Below are 18134 nucleotides of genomic sequence, written 5' to 3' on the forward strand. Positions count from 1 at the left end.
CTTGTCCCCCATCCTCTTCTTGGGAGAACCTCTCCTCCTTCAACAGGCTTGACTTCCATGTCTTCTCTGGAGCCGGTGTTCTGGCTCTGAGAGTCTGCCGCAAACTGAGTCTTTGCCGGCCTCTAGTGAGAGAGTTTGAAGCTGCAGGTGGGTGACCGTGGCATTTCTGTCGAGCCAAGCTGACCACAGTGGCAGCCTCCTCCGTGAAGCTGAAAGTGCTGCAACATCTTGCTTCACCGGTTGCTTTGTTTTTGGTGAAGTCCACAGTGGAGTTAGGACCCTCAAAGCAAGAATGACAAAGAAGGACTTGTTGGCAAGGCGTTTTGGGGTGGTGATGGTGGAAGCTCGGATTTTCACTTAATGAAACATGCTTCCCTCTAGGCGGTAAGAGACACTCAAGTCGGAATTTGGAAAAAGAGCATTGAGGTTGTCTTACCTCTTACTCTGCTTTAGAAAATGCTCTTTCCTCTTGGGGAAGACAATCTTTAGAGGAAAATTGAAATTTCCCTTTAGGCATACATATTGTGTGTGTGTGTGCGCGTGTACTCTCAGATGCTGTCGTGTCTGACTCCTTACAACCCCATGGACTGTAGCCCACCAGGCTCCTCTGTCCATGGATTTCTCCAGACGAGAACACTGGGGTCAGTTGCCATTTCCTCCTCCAGGGCATCTTCCCAACCCAGGGACCGAACCCACATCTCCTGCATTGGCAGGGGGATTCTTTACCACTGAGCCACCTGAGAAGATCTATTCTTTTCAGATGGATAAATTATGGAAGTTGGATAGAAGCTGTTTGACAAATAAATTCACAAAAAAATTTTTAAGTAAAAAAAGCCATAAAACTGCCTTGGGGTGATGGAAGAACATGCAAGGGTTGAGATAGAGCAAGGACACTCATTCAGGTTGACCCATTTGTTTATTTAAAAATGTATTCTCCAGAGTATTGTATGTATTGTGTTCTCTTAGTAGAGACTGACTTTAAAGACAAATTCATTCAGGTCACATTCTGAATCTTCAGGAAGACGATGGATTATTCAATAAGTGGTGTGGGGATTACTGACTAACCATGTGGAAGAAAATAAGGTTAATGATCAACTTCACATGACAGATCAGAATAAATTTCAGAGATTAAATATTTACATGTTTTTTTTTGAAAGAGTCCTAAAAGCTGTAGACAAAAACTCAGGTGATTGTTTCTGTAACCTTGGTAGCAAGGAAGAATTTTCTAAGCATAACACTGGTGAGAGAAAAGCAAAGATTGATAGCTTTTGAAAAAAATTTTCACCATAAACAAAATTGAAAGGCAAATGACAGAACTAAAGTAGAAAACACCAAGAAAGGTAAATAGTTTAACATCAAAATGGGACACAAATGGGAAGTAGGAATGGTTTTTTAAAATATCAGAAATATTAAGTTATTTAGTTTTAAAAGTAGTGCATACCAGTCTACTGGACTTTTTCTTTCATGGCTGTTAAGCAGGATGTTGCCAATTTTTTGCTTTTATGGATAGAGCTTCTTCTTAAACCATTTTATGTAATGTTTTTATGTGATATAACATTTATGTGCATGTTTTAAGGGATGGATTCCAAGAAGTGGAATTAACGATTGGAAGGGTGAAAGCATTTTATTTTTGGTAAATATTTCCAAAACACCCTCCAAAAATTTTGATTCAGGTTACACTCTCATCGACATGAGGGTGCCCCTTCTCCTACATCCTTGTGGGAAGATGGGCCCTTTTTTAAAAAAAAAATTTATATGTTTGTTTGTTTATTGGCTGCAGTGCGTCTTCATTGCTGCACGTGGGTTTTCTCTAATGTGGCCAGCGGGGGCCACTCTTTGTTGCTGTGTGTGGGCTTCTCATTGCCGTGGCTTCTTTTGTTGTGAAACACGGGCTCTAGGGCGAGCAGGCTTCAGCAGTTGTAACTCCTGGGCTCTTAGAGCACAGGCTCAGTACTTGTGGGCCTAGTTGCTCCTTGGCACGTGGCATCTTTCCAGACCAGGATCAAGTCGGTGTCCCTTGCATCACAAGGCGGAGGCTCAACCACTGGACCACCAGGGAAACCCCTTGTTTTGTTTTTTTGACTGTGTCTCGAGGCATACGGGATCTCAGTTTCCCCGACCAGGGATCGAAGCTACATCCCCTGCAGTGGAAGCATGGAGTCTTAACCACTGGACTTCCAGGGAATTTCCCCATGTTTTCAGTGTTGACAGTGTGATAAGGGAAAAAAATAACTTGTCACGTGGACACGTGGGCACCATTTGTAATAGGCGTGGCTGTAATGACTGCAGCTCGGGTCAGAGGGGACTGTTATAAATCTCTCGGTGATGTTGACTTTGACCCTTACCAACCTTCCCCTGCAGTTCCTGCTCATATTCCACAAGGCCGCTGTGGGAGAACTGCAGGAGGACAGCGGGCTGATGGCGCTGGCGAAGCTTTCTGAGATCGATGTTGCCCTGGAGGGCGTCAAAGGTGCCAAGGACTTCTTTGAAGCCAAGGTAGGTGCCTCCTTCCTGCGTGGCACAGTCCGTCTGTCCCTGCAGCCTGCCCAGCCGAGCTCCCAGCCGGCGACCAGCTCATCAACTCCCCCAGGACAAGGGAAACGGCGATCGCTTGAGCATGTGAGATTGCAAGGAAAGGAGAGTGTGTGTCTGTGTGCCATCTGACAATTAAAAACGAATGGGAAAATGGGAAAATGGCAAATGCGTTGGATCCTGGTTTCAGATTTTTTAAAAAATTTTTGACTGTGCTGGGTCTTCATTGCGCCTCGGGCTTTTCTCTGGTTGTGGTGTGCAGGTTCTCACTGCACTGGCTTCTCTTGTGAGGAGCACAGGCTCTAGGGCACTCGGGTTTCAGGAGCTGCAGCACGTGGCCTCAGTAGTTGTGGCTCCCAGGTTTTCTAAAGCACGGGCTCAATAGTTGTGGTGCATGAGCTTAATTGCTCGGCAGCACGTGGGATCTTCCCAGACCAGGGATCAAACCCATGTCTCCTGCATTGACAGGCGGATTCTTTACCACTGAGCCGCCAAGGAAGCCCCTGATATCAGATTCAAACAGGCTTGCGGGTGCAATGGTCCCAGACAGCTCTGGAGCCAGACTTTCCTAGAGAATTCCTCTCTACCCCAAACCACACGGATTATTTGAATGGCTATCTCCGTGTTTGTACCTTAGACACCTGTGTGTAAACAAGTGACTAACGGGCCCCGAGGAGGCTGCCTCGTTGGCTTGCTCTGGATCCGAATTGTTGTGTGCAGCATTGACGATGCCATGAAGCCGGGAAGGATTCTGCAGCGCGGGGTCTTGGAGCCCTTCTGGGTGCTTCTGTTCATTCATGAGTTCATACGGTCATTGAATGTTTCTGGAGATTTTATCTCAGGCTGGGTGCTGTCGTTTTCCTCTCCACAGAGCACACTGGCAGAAAGAGAGATCAGGAAAACACTCCAAATTTCCCTCTGCAATTGAGGGTGGGGCTGGGGGGACGGGTGGGAGGGGTGCCGTGGATAAGACCGCCTGGGTTCACCTTCTGCCTCCTCCACTTACCTGTCACCTCGGTGCCTCCGTTTCCTCATCTGTACCATGGAGCTGATAATGAGATCGCCACGAGGATGAAATGCTTTCTTGCGTCTGAAGCGTTTAGCAAGTGCCTGGCTCACTGACCACACTCCATATATGATACGAGCTGTTGGGCCTCCCTACAGCTCCAGCCAGGGGCCAACCCCTTGGAGTGGTTGCTTAGTCTTCCTGATCCAGGGACCAAACTCACATCTACTGCACTGGCAGGCAGATTCTTTACCACTGAGCCACCATGGAAGCCCCACCTCTCGTGGAACTTTGGCTTATCCCAGGAGTTTCTTTGCCCAGAAACAGTGTGTCCTGGGTGACACAGCCCAGCCTGTTCAGGCCTCAAAGCCCAGCACTCTCTCTCTGCAGCTCTGTGATGCTGCGTGGAGACAAGAGTCCAGCATCTTTCTGCCAGGCAGACCCTTATCCATCGCGCCACCAAGGAAGTCCCTGCCTCAAGGATTTTATCCTTCAGAGACCCTCGTGCCAATGTACACAGATGTATAGACAAAGCTTTTCATACAGTTGGTTGGTAATGGAGGAGAACTGAACATAACAGAAATGTCTGTGACCCGGGAATTGAGTCCACTGTGGTTCACCCACACATTTACACATACGATAGCTTTGAAGAATGAGATGCAGCTGCATTTACGTTTGGTCGTTGTTCAGGCCCTCAGTCGTGTCTGACTCTTTGCGACCCCGTGGACTGCAGCACGCCAGGATTCCCTGTCCTTCACCATCTCCTGGAAGTTGCTCAGACTCATGTCCATTGAGTCGGTGATGCCATCCAACCATCCCGTCCTCTGTCATCCCCTTATGTGTGGACAGATGTCCAAAGTGAATTAGGCAAAACAGTATGCTTGAAACCCAATTTTGTGAAATAGTAAATACAACCTGGACAGCTTTGTATCAAAGTATTAGTAATAGTGATGTCAGAGGGACTGACTTTTTAAAATAATTTTGTGAGGCTTTATAATGTCTGTGCGTTATTTTTACAACCGGGAGAAAAGATGAAAAGAATAACAATAAATTTTTTTGAACGTGCTCTGTTTATACGTCTGCCTCCTCACCCACAGACTCAAAGGCAGAGTAGGTGTGTTGCCTGTGTAATTACAGTGCCTGGCTAATAATGGCCCTCAAGAAGTGTTGGCATGAATGATGAATGGAGGAAATCATTGCCCGAATTTGGGAGAAGGCCATAAAGGAGCTGACATTCGTGACAGATGTTAAAAGATGAATGGGGATTCACCTTGTAATCAGGGAGGAGAAGGCGTTCCTGCCGTGGGAACCGTGAGAGCAAGGCTCTGAGGCATGGGGTGGGGAGGGGCTGGAGGCTGGCCCCTGTCCGTACTCGACACAGCTGGACAGGAAGCTCTGGGCTCCCCTGAGGGTCAGGCTTTCCCCAGCCTGTGGATCACCAGAATTATCTGCTGACCAGCTTCCCAGACCTCACCCAACTTTCCCCGGGCTCTGCGGGAGGATTCGGTGCATGGCCAATCTTGGAGAGCATGGCCTTGCTCTGATCAGCCTTGGGTACAATGGGGACAGACTTGCCTGGGGAGAGACTGGACTCAGGGAGGCTCTGTAGACGCCTGGAGAAGAACTCCAATGAGGAGTATGACAGTGGGCTGGGAAGGAGGTGGGGATGAATCCCAAACCCTCCAGAGCTCTCAGTGTTGGGACTTCTCTGGTGGGCCTGTGGTTAAGCCTCTGTGCTCCTAGTGCAGGGGGCATGGGTTGGATCCCTGGTCAGGGAACTAAGATCCTGCATGCTGCACACTGCAGCCAAAAAACAAAAACAAAAACAAAACCCCAAAACTCTGTGTTCACGACCATGTGATTGGAGGTGGAAAGTAAAAAGCGACAAGATTATTGGAGCTGTGGGGCCAGGGGTTGGTGATACCAAGAAAAATCAAAACAGGACCCCTGTCCCTGAATGTGAATGGTTTAGGGAGGAAAAGTGATAAGCTGGGTTTGACTGTCAAGTCCGAGGTGACTTCAGGCAAGGGAAAGACCTGCCCCTTTATCTGAAGGGCACACTGTTGTTTGCTACTAGCTTTTGCTCAGTCCTGTTGGACAGAACTTAGCCACACCCCGTTAAATGGGAGAGTACAGAATGCCTTTTTTTTTTTTTTTCTTTCCTGGGGATCCTTGTGCTCAGCTGCAATTCTGCTATTAAGGAAGACAGGCATACTAGATACTATAGTCATGGAATAATCTCTTCCACCTTGTCCATTCCTGAACTGACTCCTGACAAGGGCTGCAATATTGTTACTTTGATGGGCTCCTCTCCTTGAGCCCAGGGGTGAGGCCAGTCTTCCCTAGGCCCTTGGGCCATGTGCTAGGGAAGCATCTCATAGAAAGAAAGCGGGGGGCAGGGGAGGATGGTTGTTTCATGGACAACCAGCCACACAGACCACAGGCACTAGCTTCACAGGATACAAACTGAAACCTGAAACTAGAGGGAATTGACCAAGGGCAGAACATCATGGCGACTAGAGTGGGAAAAGAAATAATCAGAGACACAAGGAAACTCTGGAGAAATGCTGATATGGAGGACAGGAGCAATTTCAAGAGGAGACTGAATCAGATGAGGTTGGGGCAGAGGTGTTGGGTCTAGCAAATGGGTCAGTGGAGAATTTTGACAGATGAGGTTCACTGTGGAGAGAGGGCAGATTGTAATAGGGTAAGGGGTAGGTGGGAACTGGGGAAAGGGCCCTGATAGCTGGCTTTTTTGTCTAGAAGGTTGGCAGAGGAGGCCTAGACAAAGTGGGGATGGTAGCTTAGGATCAGGAAAGAAATTTTTTTTTTTTTAGCCTAGAGAAGATAGATATCGGCATGTTTCTAGGTCACAAGGAAGTGATCCAGGGGAGGAAAACATAAAGAGTGGAATGATTGACAGGACAAGTACTTGGAGATCATAGAATGGAGAGGAGAGGTGGAGGAGAAGGACCTCAAGTAAAGTAATTGCACAGGTCCCCAACCTTCCTCTGACCTTGCCAGGAATGGGCAGGTGGGATGATTAGCAAGCATGTGAGTGTTGATGGTGACCCTCTGCTGACCACTTCAGATTACACAATCTAATCTTCATACAAGCTCTCTGCAGGTAGGTGTTATTGACCCACTTTGCAGATGAGGAGACTGAGGCTTAGACAGTGGTTTGTTGATCAATGTTTAACAACTGGCTCTCTGGACAAAGTGTGTATTTTATATATGTATAAAATACACACACAGACACACACACAGACACACACACACAGACACACACACACAGACACACACACACACACACACACACATATATGGGCTTCCCTGATAGCTCAGTTGGTAAAGAATCCACCTGCAATTCAGGAGACCCCGTCTCGATTCCTGGGTCAGGAAGATCTGCTGGAGAAGGAATAGGCTACCCACTCCAGTATTCTTGGGCTTCCCTTGTGACTCAGCTTGTAAAGAATCTGCCTGCAATGTGGGAGACCTGGATTCACTCCCTGGGTTGGGAAGATTCCCTGGAGAAGGGAACTTATATTTTTAGTTCTTATATATAAGAAGGCATATATATGTTTAATATATATATGTTTATATATATAAGTTTATTATATATTTTGCTGATAAAAAGGATACATAACATGCAATGTACAAATAATAATATACACTATTTTTATTGTAGATTTCATATAGTCTATTTTTTAAAAATGGCGATGGTTTAGTTGCTAAGTCGTGTCTGACTCTGGTGACCCCATGGATTGGGAACCTACCAGGCTTCTCTGTCCATGGGATTCTCTAGGCAAGAATACTGGAGTGGGTTGCCATTTCCTTCTCCAGGGGATCTTCCCAACCCAGGAATCGAACCCGGGTCTCCTGCATTGCAGGCAGGTTCTTTACTGACTGAGCTACAAGGGAAGTCCGAAGAGCAAAGTATTTTAAAAATACTTTTTAAATTTATTGTGTTGTACCGGGTCTTCATTGTAGCATGGAAACTCTTAGTTGCAGAATGTGGGATCTATTTCCCTGACCAGGGATTGAACTCTGAGCATTGGGAGCTCAGAGACTTAGTCACTGGGCTATCAGGGAAGTCCCCCTTATAGGCTATTAATTCTTTTTTTTTGTTGTTGTTATCCCAGGATGTTTTTTATTTTTATTTTATTTTATTTTATTTTCCATTTATTTTTATTAGTTGGAGGAGGCTATTGATTCTTAAAGAATAACTCCTTGATTTTTGCTGGACTCTTATGTCTGTAGGCAGTCTATGATTGCAACTGACAAAGGAATGTAGTTCCAACATGCGTGTTGGGTAGTATTTTGTTTAATTTATGAGAAAAAAGTGAAAAGACGTGTCAGAACTTCATTCATTCCTCAATGATGTGAGCAACATCTTTGCTGAATTCGAAGTAGGTTTTAAATATTGGGAGAACAGTCTTTCCATTTTGGAGCTATTTATAATGTGAAGGCTGCAGACGCTACACATGTTTACATTTAATCCACATTTTTTACATTTTTCCATCACTTTCTTAAGATTGTCTAGACATAGTCACTGAAACAATAATCAAACCCTTGTTTGTAGCATTGTTCTTCCAAGGTGTGAATATTCCTCCTGAGATTGCTTTCGAGCTACCAACAGAATGCCTTTGAACATGGAGTTGGGACAATTCATGGTACCAGGTCATCATACATGATTTCCACCTTAGAGATGTGACAGACGTAGATAACCTTGAGGATACAGACAGTAGTAAAATGTAACACAATCACCAGAAAATGATGACTTTTAAGTATGTATTACCTTTGCTTGTAATATAATTTTATTGTGAAAGTATATAAATCTAATTTTTAACAATGGCTATATTTCACAACCAGCTCATAAAATTCCTGAAAATCAAACAATTGGCTTGCAAGCAGGTAGCAGCCGGTACTTCTCTGGTTTCAGAGAGGTTCAATGAAGCGCCCAGGATCTGCTTCCTGCCCACCCTGAAACACAGGGAAAGGGGGAGGGATGAAGAGGGTGGGAGAGGAGTCCAGAGTGGACAGACCAAATTCCTCTGTTTTCTAAACAAGGGGGGAGGAGATGGACTGCAGAGTGACAGGGTCCCTGGAGACTGCGGTCATCTGGATGACCACTGTGGGGAAAGAGCTGGGAGGAGGGCAGAGCCTCAGTGAAGGACCAGCCCAAACTGGAAATCCTCACTCCCAGTGGGTCCTGGTGAGGCTTCTAAGAAAAACACATTCTCAGCCTACAAGCAGACAAAGGCCTTGGCCCAAGGGTGGCCGAAGTGTCTGGCAGAAGTGCGGGTCCTGGCAGTTGGAGGTTATGTGACGGTTGCTGCTGTGAAGATTGTTTAGGCATCTGTTCTGGGTTAGAAAGTGAATAAAGGCGAGGCCCACGTTAGGAAATAGGAGCTAGAACCCAGGTCGCAGGATTCTACAACCATTAGGGATACTTGGGGGAGGGGCTGGGTAGACGACAGTAACCTCCAACTTGGACATCTTGCCTTAATCAAGAAAGAGCAGTCTCTGAGGACTCTGGCATAGGGAGCCAGGGGTGAGAACTGCTGGGTCAGAGCAGGGCCCCAAGGGCCTGAGAAATACCTGGGGGGACGTTTGGAAAACATAATTTCCTTGACCCTATCTCTAGGGAGTTGGATCCAGAAAGAGTAAAAACATAATACGTACTGCCAATTGGTAATTTCATTGGTATTTGGCTTCAGAAATGGACCCTTGTGAAGTAAGTACAGGGAGGGTTTGAAAAGGGTATTATAATTTTTCAGTGAAATATGAGATTCTGTATTGGGCTACCATGGATGTGGTTTTCCCAGGTGGCACAGCAGTAAAGAATCTGCCTGCCAGTGAAGGAGATGCGGATTTGGTTCCTGGGGAAGATCCCCTGGAGAAAGAAATGGCAACTCACTCCAGTATTCTCGCCTGGGAAATTCCATGGATAGAAGAGCCTGGTGGGGCAGCAGTCCATGGGGTTGCAAAGAGTCGGCCACGACTTAGCGACTAAACAACAACCATGGATGTAGTGAAATGAAAATCAGAATGGACTAAATAAAAAGCATTGTAGGGAATGGTAACTCTTAGCTGCAGCACTGCAGAGAAGTGAATGAGTGGACCAGGGGGTAGACTGATGAGACAATGAGACAAGGGAGCTGCTGCTGCTGCTAAGTCGCTTCAGTCGTGTCCGACTCTGTGCTACCCCATAGATGGCAGCCCACCAGGCTCCCCCGTCCCTGGGATTCTCCAGGCAAGAACACTGGAGTGGGTTGCCATTTCCTTCTCCAGTGCATGAAAGTGAAAAGTGCAAGTGAAGTCGCTCAGTCGTGTCCCACTCTTAGTCCCATAGACTGCAGCCTACCAGGCTCCTCCGTCCACGGGATTTTCCAGGCAAGAGTACTGGAGTGGGGTGCCATTGCCTTCTCCAGATAAGGGAGCTAGTGACAGAGAAATCAAGGAGATGATGCCCACAGGTAGAAGTAATGAAAGATGATGATACATCAATTTAAAACCATTAAAGGCTCCATAAAGAAACTCATAGTTACAGAAATCAGATTTGGTAACCAGAGGGGAAGGAAGTTGGGGGACAGATGGGAGAAATGGATGAAGAGAGTCAACTCCGTGGTGATGGGTGGTAATGAGACTCACGGCGGTGATCACTTTGTAGGGTATACAGATGCTGAACTATAATGCCGTGTACCTGAAACTTACATAAAAGGTTATATCACAGTCATTCTCTAAAGCCATCATGAATCTGATTACAAAATCAGATAAAAATAACACCAACCAATTCATATATCCACCTAATAAATATCGCTGTAAGAATCCTAAAACATTAAGGAATGGAATGCAATTATAATATTTGAAATTTATGTTAAGATGGCAGGGATAATTTTTTAAATATACTCATCATAGGTAGGTTAAATTAGAAGAATGTGACCATTGCCATCAGATGTCTCAAGGGCATTTGGTGAAGTTTAATACACATTCATAATCACACATTTGAAAATAAGAAAATATGCTCTTCAACATAAGAAGATTTGCTTTCTTTATAAATATTAGGGCATTCTATAAGGCAGTAACATTAACTAATGTATACAAGTGCAGGAATAAACAAACCAGTTAGTGGGATGGGATAGAAAATAATAAAAACTGATCTCCTTCATGTGGGAATTTAGTATATGGAAAAGATAATTTTCAAATCAGTGGGAAAATAATGGGCTATTCAGTAACAGGTGTTGAGACAATTGGCTCTCCACTTAGGAAAATGAAGTAACTCCCTCCACTAGGCTCCCTCACCAAAATAAATTGCAGGGGACTTCAAGAGCCAGACGGGAAAATGAAAACAAAAAAGTATGAGAAGAAATTACAGGAAAATGGGTTTAGAACCAGGGTGGCATAGAAGAACTTCTTAAACATGATATAAAGTACAAAAGCTGGAAAGGAAATAGGTGAACTTTTTGATGACATCAAAATTTAAATGTTTGTATGACCTAAGGTACCTTGAAGTAAAGAGACAAACAAAAGACTGGAGGAAATTAACTGAAAAATATATATCTAAATTATGTAAAGAATTGCAGATTAAAGGGGAAAAAAACACTAGCTGAATAAAATGGGCAAAGAATATAAATGGGTAGTTTATCAAGAAAAGAAAGAAAGAAAGAAAATGAAGTTGCTCAGTCGTGTCTGACTCTTTGCAACCCCATGGACTGTAGCCTACAAGGCTCCTCCATCCATGGAATTTTCCAGGCAAGAGTACTGGAGTGGTTGCCATTTCCTTCTCCAGTTTATCAAAGAAGAAATAAAAGAAGGTGCCAGTTTTTCTTCCACATCAGATTGGCAAACAGGAAAAAGGTTAATGATAAGCATTGGTAAGGTTATGGGGAAAGGAGCCTTGCATTTCATGATGGTGAGGTACAGACTGGAGCAGCTCTGTGGAGGGCGATCTAGCAGTTTTTATTAAAAATAGTGTACACCTAAAGATGGGATGTTCCTGGTGGCTCAGGGGTAAAGAATCTGCCTGCCAATGCAGGAGATAGGGGTTTGATCCCTGGGTGGGGAAGATCCCCTCGAGAAGGAAATGGCAACCCATTCCAGTGTTCTGGGCTGGAAATCCATGAATAAAGGAGCCTGGCGGGCTACAGTCCATGGAGTCACAAAGAGTCAGACATGACTTAGCGACCAAACAACACCACCTAAAAATATCCCTTTGCTGCAGGCAGATTGATGCAATCCCAGTCAAAATGCCCACAGGGAGCTCATTTTGTTCTTGACTTCCCCTAGAACTAACGTATACCATTGTGAAATTAAAGGTGGAAAGTAAGTAGAAGTGGGCAATAGAAGTGGGTGTGGATATGAACAGTATCCCGGGACTTCCTTGGTGGTCCAGTGGCTAAGACTCCACGCAGGGGGCGCAGATTCGAACCCAGATGAGGGAACTAGATCCCACATGCTGCAATTAAAGACCCAGTACAGCTAAATAAATAAATATTAATTTTAAAAAGTATCATGAACAAGCTAGAAAAAAAGGAAAAGCCCAGGTGGAATAGGCAACCGCAACAGATTGGAAGGAGCATGTGTAACACAGAAGCAAGTAAAATGACGCTACCCTCGCTGTTAGAAAGCAAACACGGGAAGACCGCGGGCAGGGAGCATTGGTTCAGGGGTCCTGCTTGCAGCGGGGCCGGGGTCCCGGGCCATGTGGCTGGAGACCGCCGAGTTCTGTTTGGTGGGCTGCTCCCGCTCCAGGCGTCTCTTTCGTCTCTCACTGTTGATCTGCCCTCACTGTTTCTCTGCAGGTCCAAGCCTTGTCCTGTGCCAGTAAGTTTGAAGCGGAGCTAAAAGCAGAGCAAGATGAGCGGAAGCGGGAGGAAGAGAAGAGGAAGGTCCGCCAAGCAGCCTTCCGGGAACTCAAGGCCGCTTTCAGTGCTTAGCGGGGCTGACCCTGACCTCTGAGCACCGCTGTGCCTCACAGATGCTCTGGGGAGAGCTGGCCAGGCACCCTCACCCCTGCTGACCCTTTGCCCCAACCAGCCTCCACACCCACCACCCAGTGCACACTCCTTGGCCTCGTGGGGTGGCGGGGGCGGCTCTCATACCCATTTGGGAACCCCTCCCAGAAGGTCCCACTGCCCCCTCGAGTCTCTCTCCTGCGTGCCTTCCTCCACCCTTCTCTGTAGCCTGAACGTGCCTCCACTTGGCAACCTCTGCTTGTTCCTATCTCTTTACCCCTCCCCAACAAAGAGTGGTCTGTTGTGTTAATTCATGCAGATACTACTTTCCTTGGTGGTCCTCAGAGGAGAGAGTCGAGGGAGGCCAGTGATGTTAACAACATCCATTTCCCTGGGTCATCCTTTTCTGTGTCTCTCCTTTCTTTCCCATCCAGCCTCCTTGTTCTCATTCTTCGCCTGATCCTGCCAGATGCTCCTGCATCTTCTGTCCTTTGGTGATGTGAGGTTTAAGGCAGGCCAGGCTGGACCATAGCCTGGTCCCTCTCCAACAGTGGGCCACAGCATGCTGCTGAGGTGACAGGAAAGAGTGAAGAGACGGGGGATTCTGGTCCTCCCCATCGCCTTTCTCCTGTCCTTGGCGTTCCTCTTAGGTCCCTCCCTTTTCCTTCCCCTCTGCACTTCTCAGCCTTTCCCCCCTTCTCCTAAATACTGTGCTACTTAACTGTAAGAATGAGAGAATGATTATAAATAATATTAATGAGTAGAAGAATTCTTATTAATTCTGACTCGATGCAAATTATATTACAGTAGACCCTTGCCGTTGCCGAGTAACAAATCCAGAGTCTTTCAGAATCTGAAAAGTTATGACCATCTTCACCATCTAGCCAGTTCCCAACATCTGCTCTAAGGTGTTCAAAATGAAGCTGTTCTTCAGCACAAATTTGTACATGTTATGAGTTCTTGGGATTGCTCCCAGATATCAGGGGTTTGTTGTACTTGATAAAATAATTTCTAACGTCATATTTATTTCTTCCCTTTTTTAACTGCTGTCTTTACAATGAAGAAAACATCTGCATTTTTACCTTACAGCTATTCTTTTTAAATAAACGGTGCAAGTGGGCTTAGCCATCACATCCGCGTGCCTCTTGTCTTCTTTGAATTGGAGGAGAGGGGAGGATGTTTTCTGTGTGGGCCACTTCCAGTCCAGGCTCCTGTTTGACACTGTGTCCCTGAAGTAGAGTTAGAAGTGGTCACTGTGGGACTTCCCTGGTGCCTCAGAGGTAAAGAATCCACCTGGCAAATGCAGGAGACATGGGTTCGATCCCTGATCCAGGAGGGAGCTAAGCTCCCTGGAGCATCTAAGCTCATGCGCCACAACTACTGAGCGTGTGCTCTAGAGCCCCGGAGCTGGAGAGCCTGTGCTCTGCAACAAGAGAAGCCACTGCAGCGAGAACCCCAGGCACCCCAACTAGAGAGGAGCCCCCTGCTCGCCGCCATGAGAGAAAAGCCTGTGCAGCAGCGAAGACCCAGCACACCCAAAAATAAATAAATTAAAAACAGACAAACAAAAAAGTGAAGTCTAGAAGTTTGATTTTCCCTCCAGGGCATTCTCAGTAGGAAGGTTGTCTGTCCACTGCCCTTCCCTTTCCCATCACTGAGGATTCTTTCAGCTGCAGATGAAATCTATACCTTAATTTCTCTTGCTTCCTAGACCCCCTGAAACTCTGATGAGGGCCAGTGACCCCTTGCTCCCATCTATAATTCCACAGTATATGGCGGACCTAAATATGGTAAGGACCCCTGGCCTAAAAGAACACCCTTGGCTCCCCAGGGAGGACAATTTCTGTTTCTATACAAATCCAAGACCTACAACTCTGTGGCATCATTTTTCCATGGAAGGTCACCCCACCACCTCCCTGTTGGAGGAAGTAGACATGGAAAAGGAAATGGAGAAAAAGGAATGGAGAGGAAAAAGGAATGGAAAGACTCTCGCCATATAATCCAGCAATCATGCTTTTTGGTATTTATCGAGATGAGCTGAGATCTTTTGTCCACACAAAAACCTGCACATGAATGTTTATGGCAGCTTTATTCATAGTTGAAAACTTAGAAGCAACCAAAGTGTTCTTCAACAGGCGAATCATTAAACTGTGGTCGATCCATACAATGGAGTATTAATTCAGTGGTGAAAAATATTATTCAGTGTTAAAAAGAAATGAGTTATCAAATCACAAAATGACATGGAGGAAACTTAAGTGCATATAGCTGAGTAAAGGAAGGCAATATGGAAAGGTTACATCATATATGATTCCAATTATGTGAAATTCTAGAAAAGGCAAACTTATGAAGACAGTGAAAAGATTAGGGTTATCAGGGGTTGGGGCGGGCAAGAAAGGCTGAATAGGGGATTTTTAGTGCAGTGAAACTTACTCTGCATGTTGCTGTTGTCTTAGTTGCTAAATCATGTCCGACTCTTTTGCAACTCTGTGAATTGTAGATGGCCAGGCTTCTCTGTCCATGGGGATTCTCCAGGCAAGAATGCTGGAGTGGGTTGCTATTTCCTTCTCCAGGGAATCTTCATGACCCCGGGATTGAACCTGTCTCTTGCATTGGCAGGCGTGTTCTTTACTACTGAACCACCAGGAAAGCCCACATGATGCTATAATGGTCATAATACATTTGTCAAAACCCATGTAGAAAATATATAACAAAGAGTGGGACCTAAAGTTACTATGGACTTTATTTGATAATAGCATGTCAATAGGAGCCCATCGGTTGTAACAAATGTACCACACTAATGCAAGATGTTGGTAACAGGCAGAATCGGAGGGGGAAGGAAGAGAGGGGTATGTGAAACTTAAGTTTCTGCCAATGTTTTCTGTAAACCTAAAACTGCTCCAAAAAATAAAGTCTATTAATAAAGCAAAGGAAAAGGAAGGAAGGAAGGAAAGAAGATAACAGTGTAAATACTTCAAATGTCCATTTCCTTCTGTGGACTTCTAGGCCCATGTAGGAGCTAAGACCTCTTGTTTGCAAATGATAGAAAATGAAACACAAAAGGACTTATGAGGGAAACAAGGACACCTGTTGGGTTATGGGACTACAAAGACCAGGGACAGGTCTTCTCTGCCCCCTCTTCGTCATGAAGTCCTGTAAACAGTGTTGCCTTCATGCCTGCCATCCACAGCTCCCCTCCTCAGCAACATGGTCATGGCCTTCATTGATTTTCCTGGGCATCTACAGGGACCTCATAACTGGTTTCCCTGTCCTCACTTTGCCCTAGTTAGAATCACCTTTCTAAACTGTAAAGTGTTTCTAGCATCTTTCCTTCAGTCTTTGGCTCCCTGCCTTCAGGATCTGGCCCCTACTCACCCGTCTTGTCCCCTGTCTTGCCCCTCCTCCCCTCCAAATGGTACTCTCCAGGAATATGCAAGACCTAGTGATTCCTAGGAAGGGCCACTCAGCCAGACCTTTCCAGTTCCCTCTGCCTGGCACGCCCTCCCTTCCCCGGAGACTTCTCACTGTCACTCAGCTCAGAGATGAACCTCAAGAAGCGTTCTGATGCTCATAAGTACCCCGTCTCAGGGTTCCCATTTCACCCTAAGTTTTTCTCCACTGTAATCCTTATGACATCGTGCAGTATTCTTTTCTTTACTTCTCTTCCTCCTTGTTTTAAAGATTAATTTCTTTTTTTGGAGTATAGTTGCTTTACAATGTTGCTAGGTTCTCCTGGACAGCAAAGTGAATCAGCTACACCTATACATAGAACCCCTCTTTTTTTGATTTCCTTCCATTTAGGTCCCCACAGAGCACTAAGCAGAGCTCCCTGAGCAATACAGCAGGTTCTTGTTCATTTATTTTATACATAGTATCAATATCATAGTATCTATGTCAATCCCAATCTCCCAATCTCCTAACCTCCGGATTCATCCCACCCCCTCCTCCTTCTTCCTTCTTTGGACTTTTGAACTCTTTGGACTATGAGCTCTTTGAAGGGCAGAAGCTCTGCCTCACCCGTTGTTGCAGGCCTAACAGGTTGCTTGGCAACGTGGGAGCATGCCCCCCGCCCCCCATGCACGTTCGTTTCACAAGGACGTACCAGGTTCTTTGGAGCAGACAGACGGACAGGATAGGGACACTGCCACTGACTCAGGGGCCTTCTGGATGCCCGATACGGGAGCCTGGCCTGAGGAGACAGCTCGGAAAGTCAGGACAGCAGAGACTGTGCGGACATCTGTCTCACTGGAAAGGTGACAAGTCTACTCCCCAAGGTCCTCCTTAGAGTGGTAGGGAACACCCACAAACAAGTCAGCTCTGCCTCTGCCCTGGAGACTGTGTGATGTAACAAGAGCCACAATCAGACACTAATTAGGCCGGCACGGTATCCTCGCTGAGTCTCTGTTTCCTCATCTGTAAAATGGGGATGGTGACTGCAGATTCTGTGTCTGGCATTTACTTGGTGCTCAGGACATATGGGTCCCCTCTCCAGCTTCTACCTTCCCCTGCTACAATTCTGTCTCCTCCTGAGCTCTGGGTCTTTAAGGTCACATGCAGGAGATTCCAGGCTAGTTTGTATGTGCTCAGAAACTTAGTTGTATCTGACTCTTTGCAACCCCATGGACTGTAGCCCACCAGGCTCCTCTGTCCATGGGATTTTTCATGCAAGAATACTGGAGGGAGATGCCATCTCCTCCTCCAGGGGATCTTCCCAATCCAGGGATCCAACGCATATGCCTTACGTCTCCTGCCTGGAAGTGCTCAGTCCTGGCTGTTGCCTTGGCCCCAAGCAGTTACTCACTTACCCAGCTTCTCTATTTTCTTGAGTCCCCTTTCCCAATCAGCCTGGAGAGATTTCTGCCTGTCTGCCTGCTCCCCTGCCACACCCCTGCAGCTGACACTTGCTGAGCCCTCCTGGCCGGATCGTGTGACTTGACAAGTGTGGCCTTGTCCCTGCTCAGATTTCTCCCTTCTGACCCTGCTTGTACACCAGGCCAGATTCTGGCCACATCCCTGCCCACTAGCCTGACTGGTAGGGGGGCCGTAGGAGGCCAAACTTATAATTCCGCCCACTTAGGAAGGCACTGGGGAGGGGACATTATCCGGGGCCTCTGCTCCTTTCCTCTGCTTTCCAAAACCAACACTTTTGGCACTCTGCCACATGGTATTGGTGGGTGTACACATCGCTGTGGTCCTTTTGAAGGGCAATCTGATAAACTGTCAAAATTTACAATTATGAGGACTTCCATGGTGGTCCAATGGCTGACTCCACACTTCCATGGCAGGGGGCCTGGGTTTGATCCCTAGTCAGGGAACTAGACTCCCCCCCCCCACATGCTACAACTAAAGAACCCAATGCTACAGCTAAGACTTGATGCAGTCAAGTAAATTAATTAATTGAGCTGTATCTGTGTCAGTCATTAATTTCTGCTTTAACAAATCATCCTATAACTTAGTGGCTTAAATCAATAATTAGCATTTATTATGCCACACCATTTCTGAGGGTCAGGAGTTCAGAAGTGGTTTAGCTGGTTTCTAGCTCAGGGTCTTTTATAAACAGTCAAAATGTCACTTGAGGCTGCAGTCATCTGAAGGCTTGACTGGGGCTGGAAGACCCATCCCTAAGGTGACTCACTCATGTG

The 18134-nt window shown here is 46.2% G+C and overlaps 1 protein-coding gene across 1 annotated transcript in view; it reads left to right on the forward strand.

Moving 5' to 3' along the window:
* Positions 1-13626, forward strand: part of EFHD1 (EF-hand domain family member D1) — a 45670-nt gene extending 32044 nt beyond the window's left edge. Inside the window, exons 3-4 of the mRNA XM_043461999.1 lie at positions 2362-2496; positions 12343-13626. Coding sequence (XP_043317934.1) covers positions 2362-2496; positions 12343-12477 — 270 coding nt within the window. The 3' untranslated portion in view covers positions 12478-13626. The remainder of the gene's footprint in view (positions 1-2361; positions 2497-12342) is intronic.
* The last annotated feature ends 4508 nt before the right edge of the window (positions 13627-18134 follow it).

The sequence above is a fragment of the Cervus canadensis genome, chromosome 2 (assembly GCF_019320065.1).
Source record: "Cervus canadensis isolate Bull #8, Minnesota chromosome 2, ASM1932006v1, whole genome shotgun sequence".
Taxonomy (NCBI): Eukaryota; Metazoa; Chordata; class Mammalia; order Artiodactyla; family Cervidae; genus Cervus; species Cervus canadensis.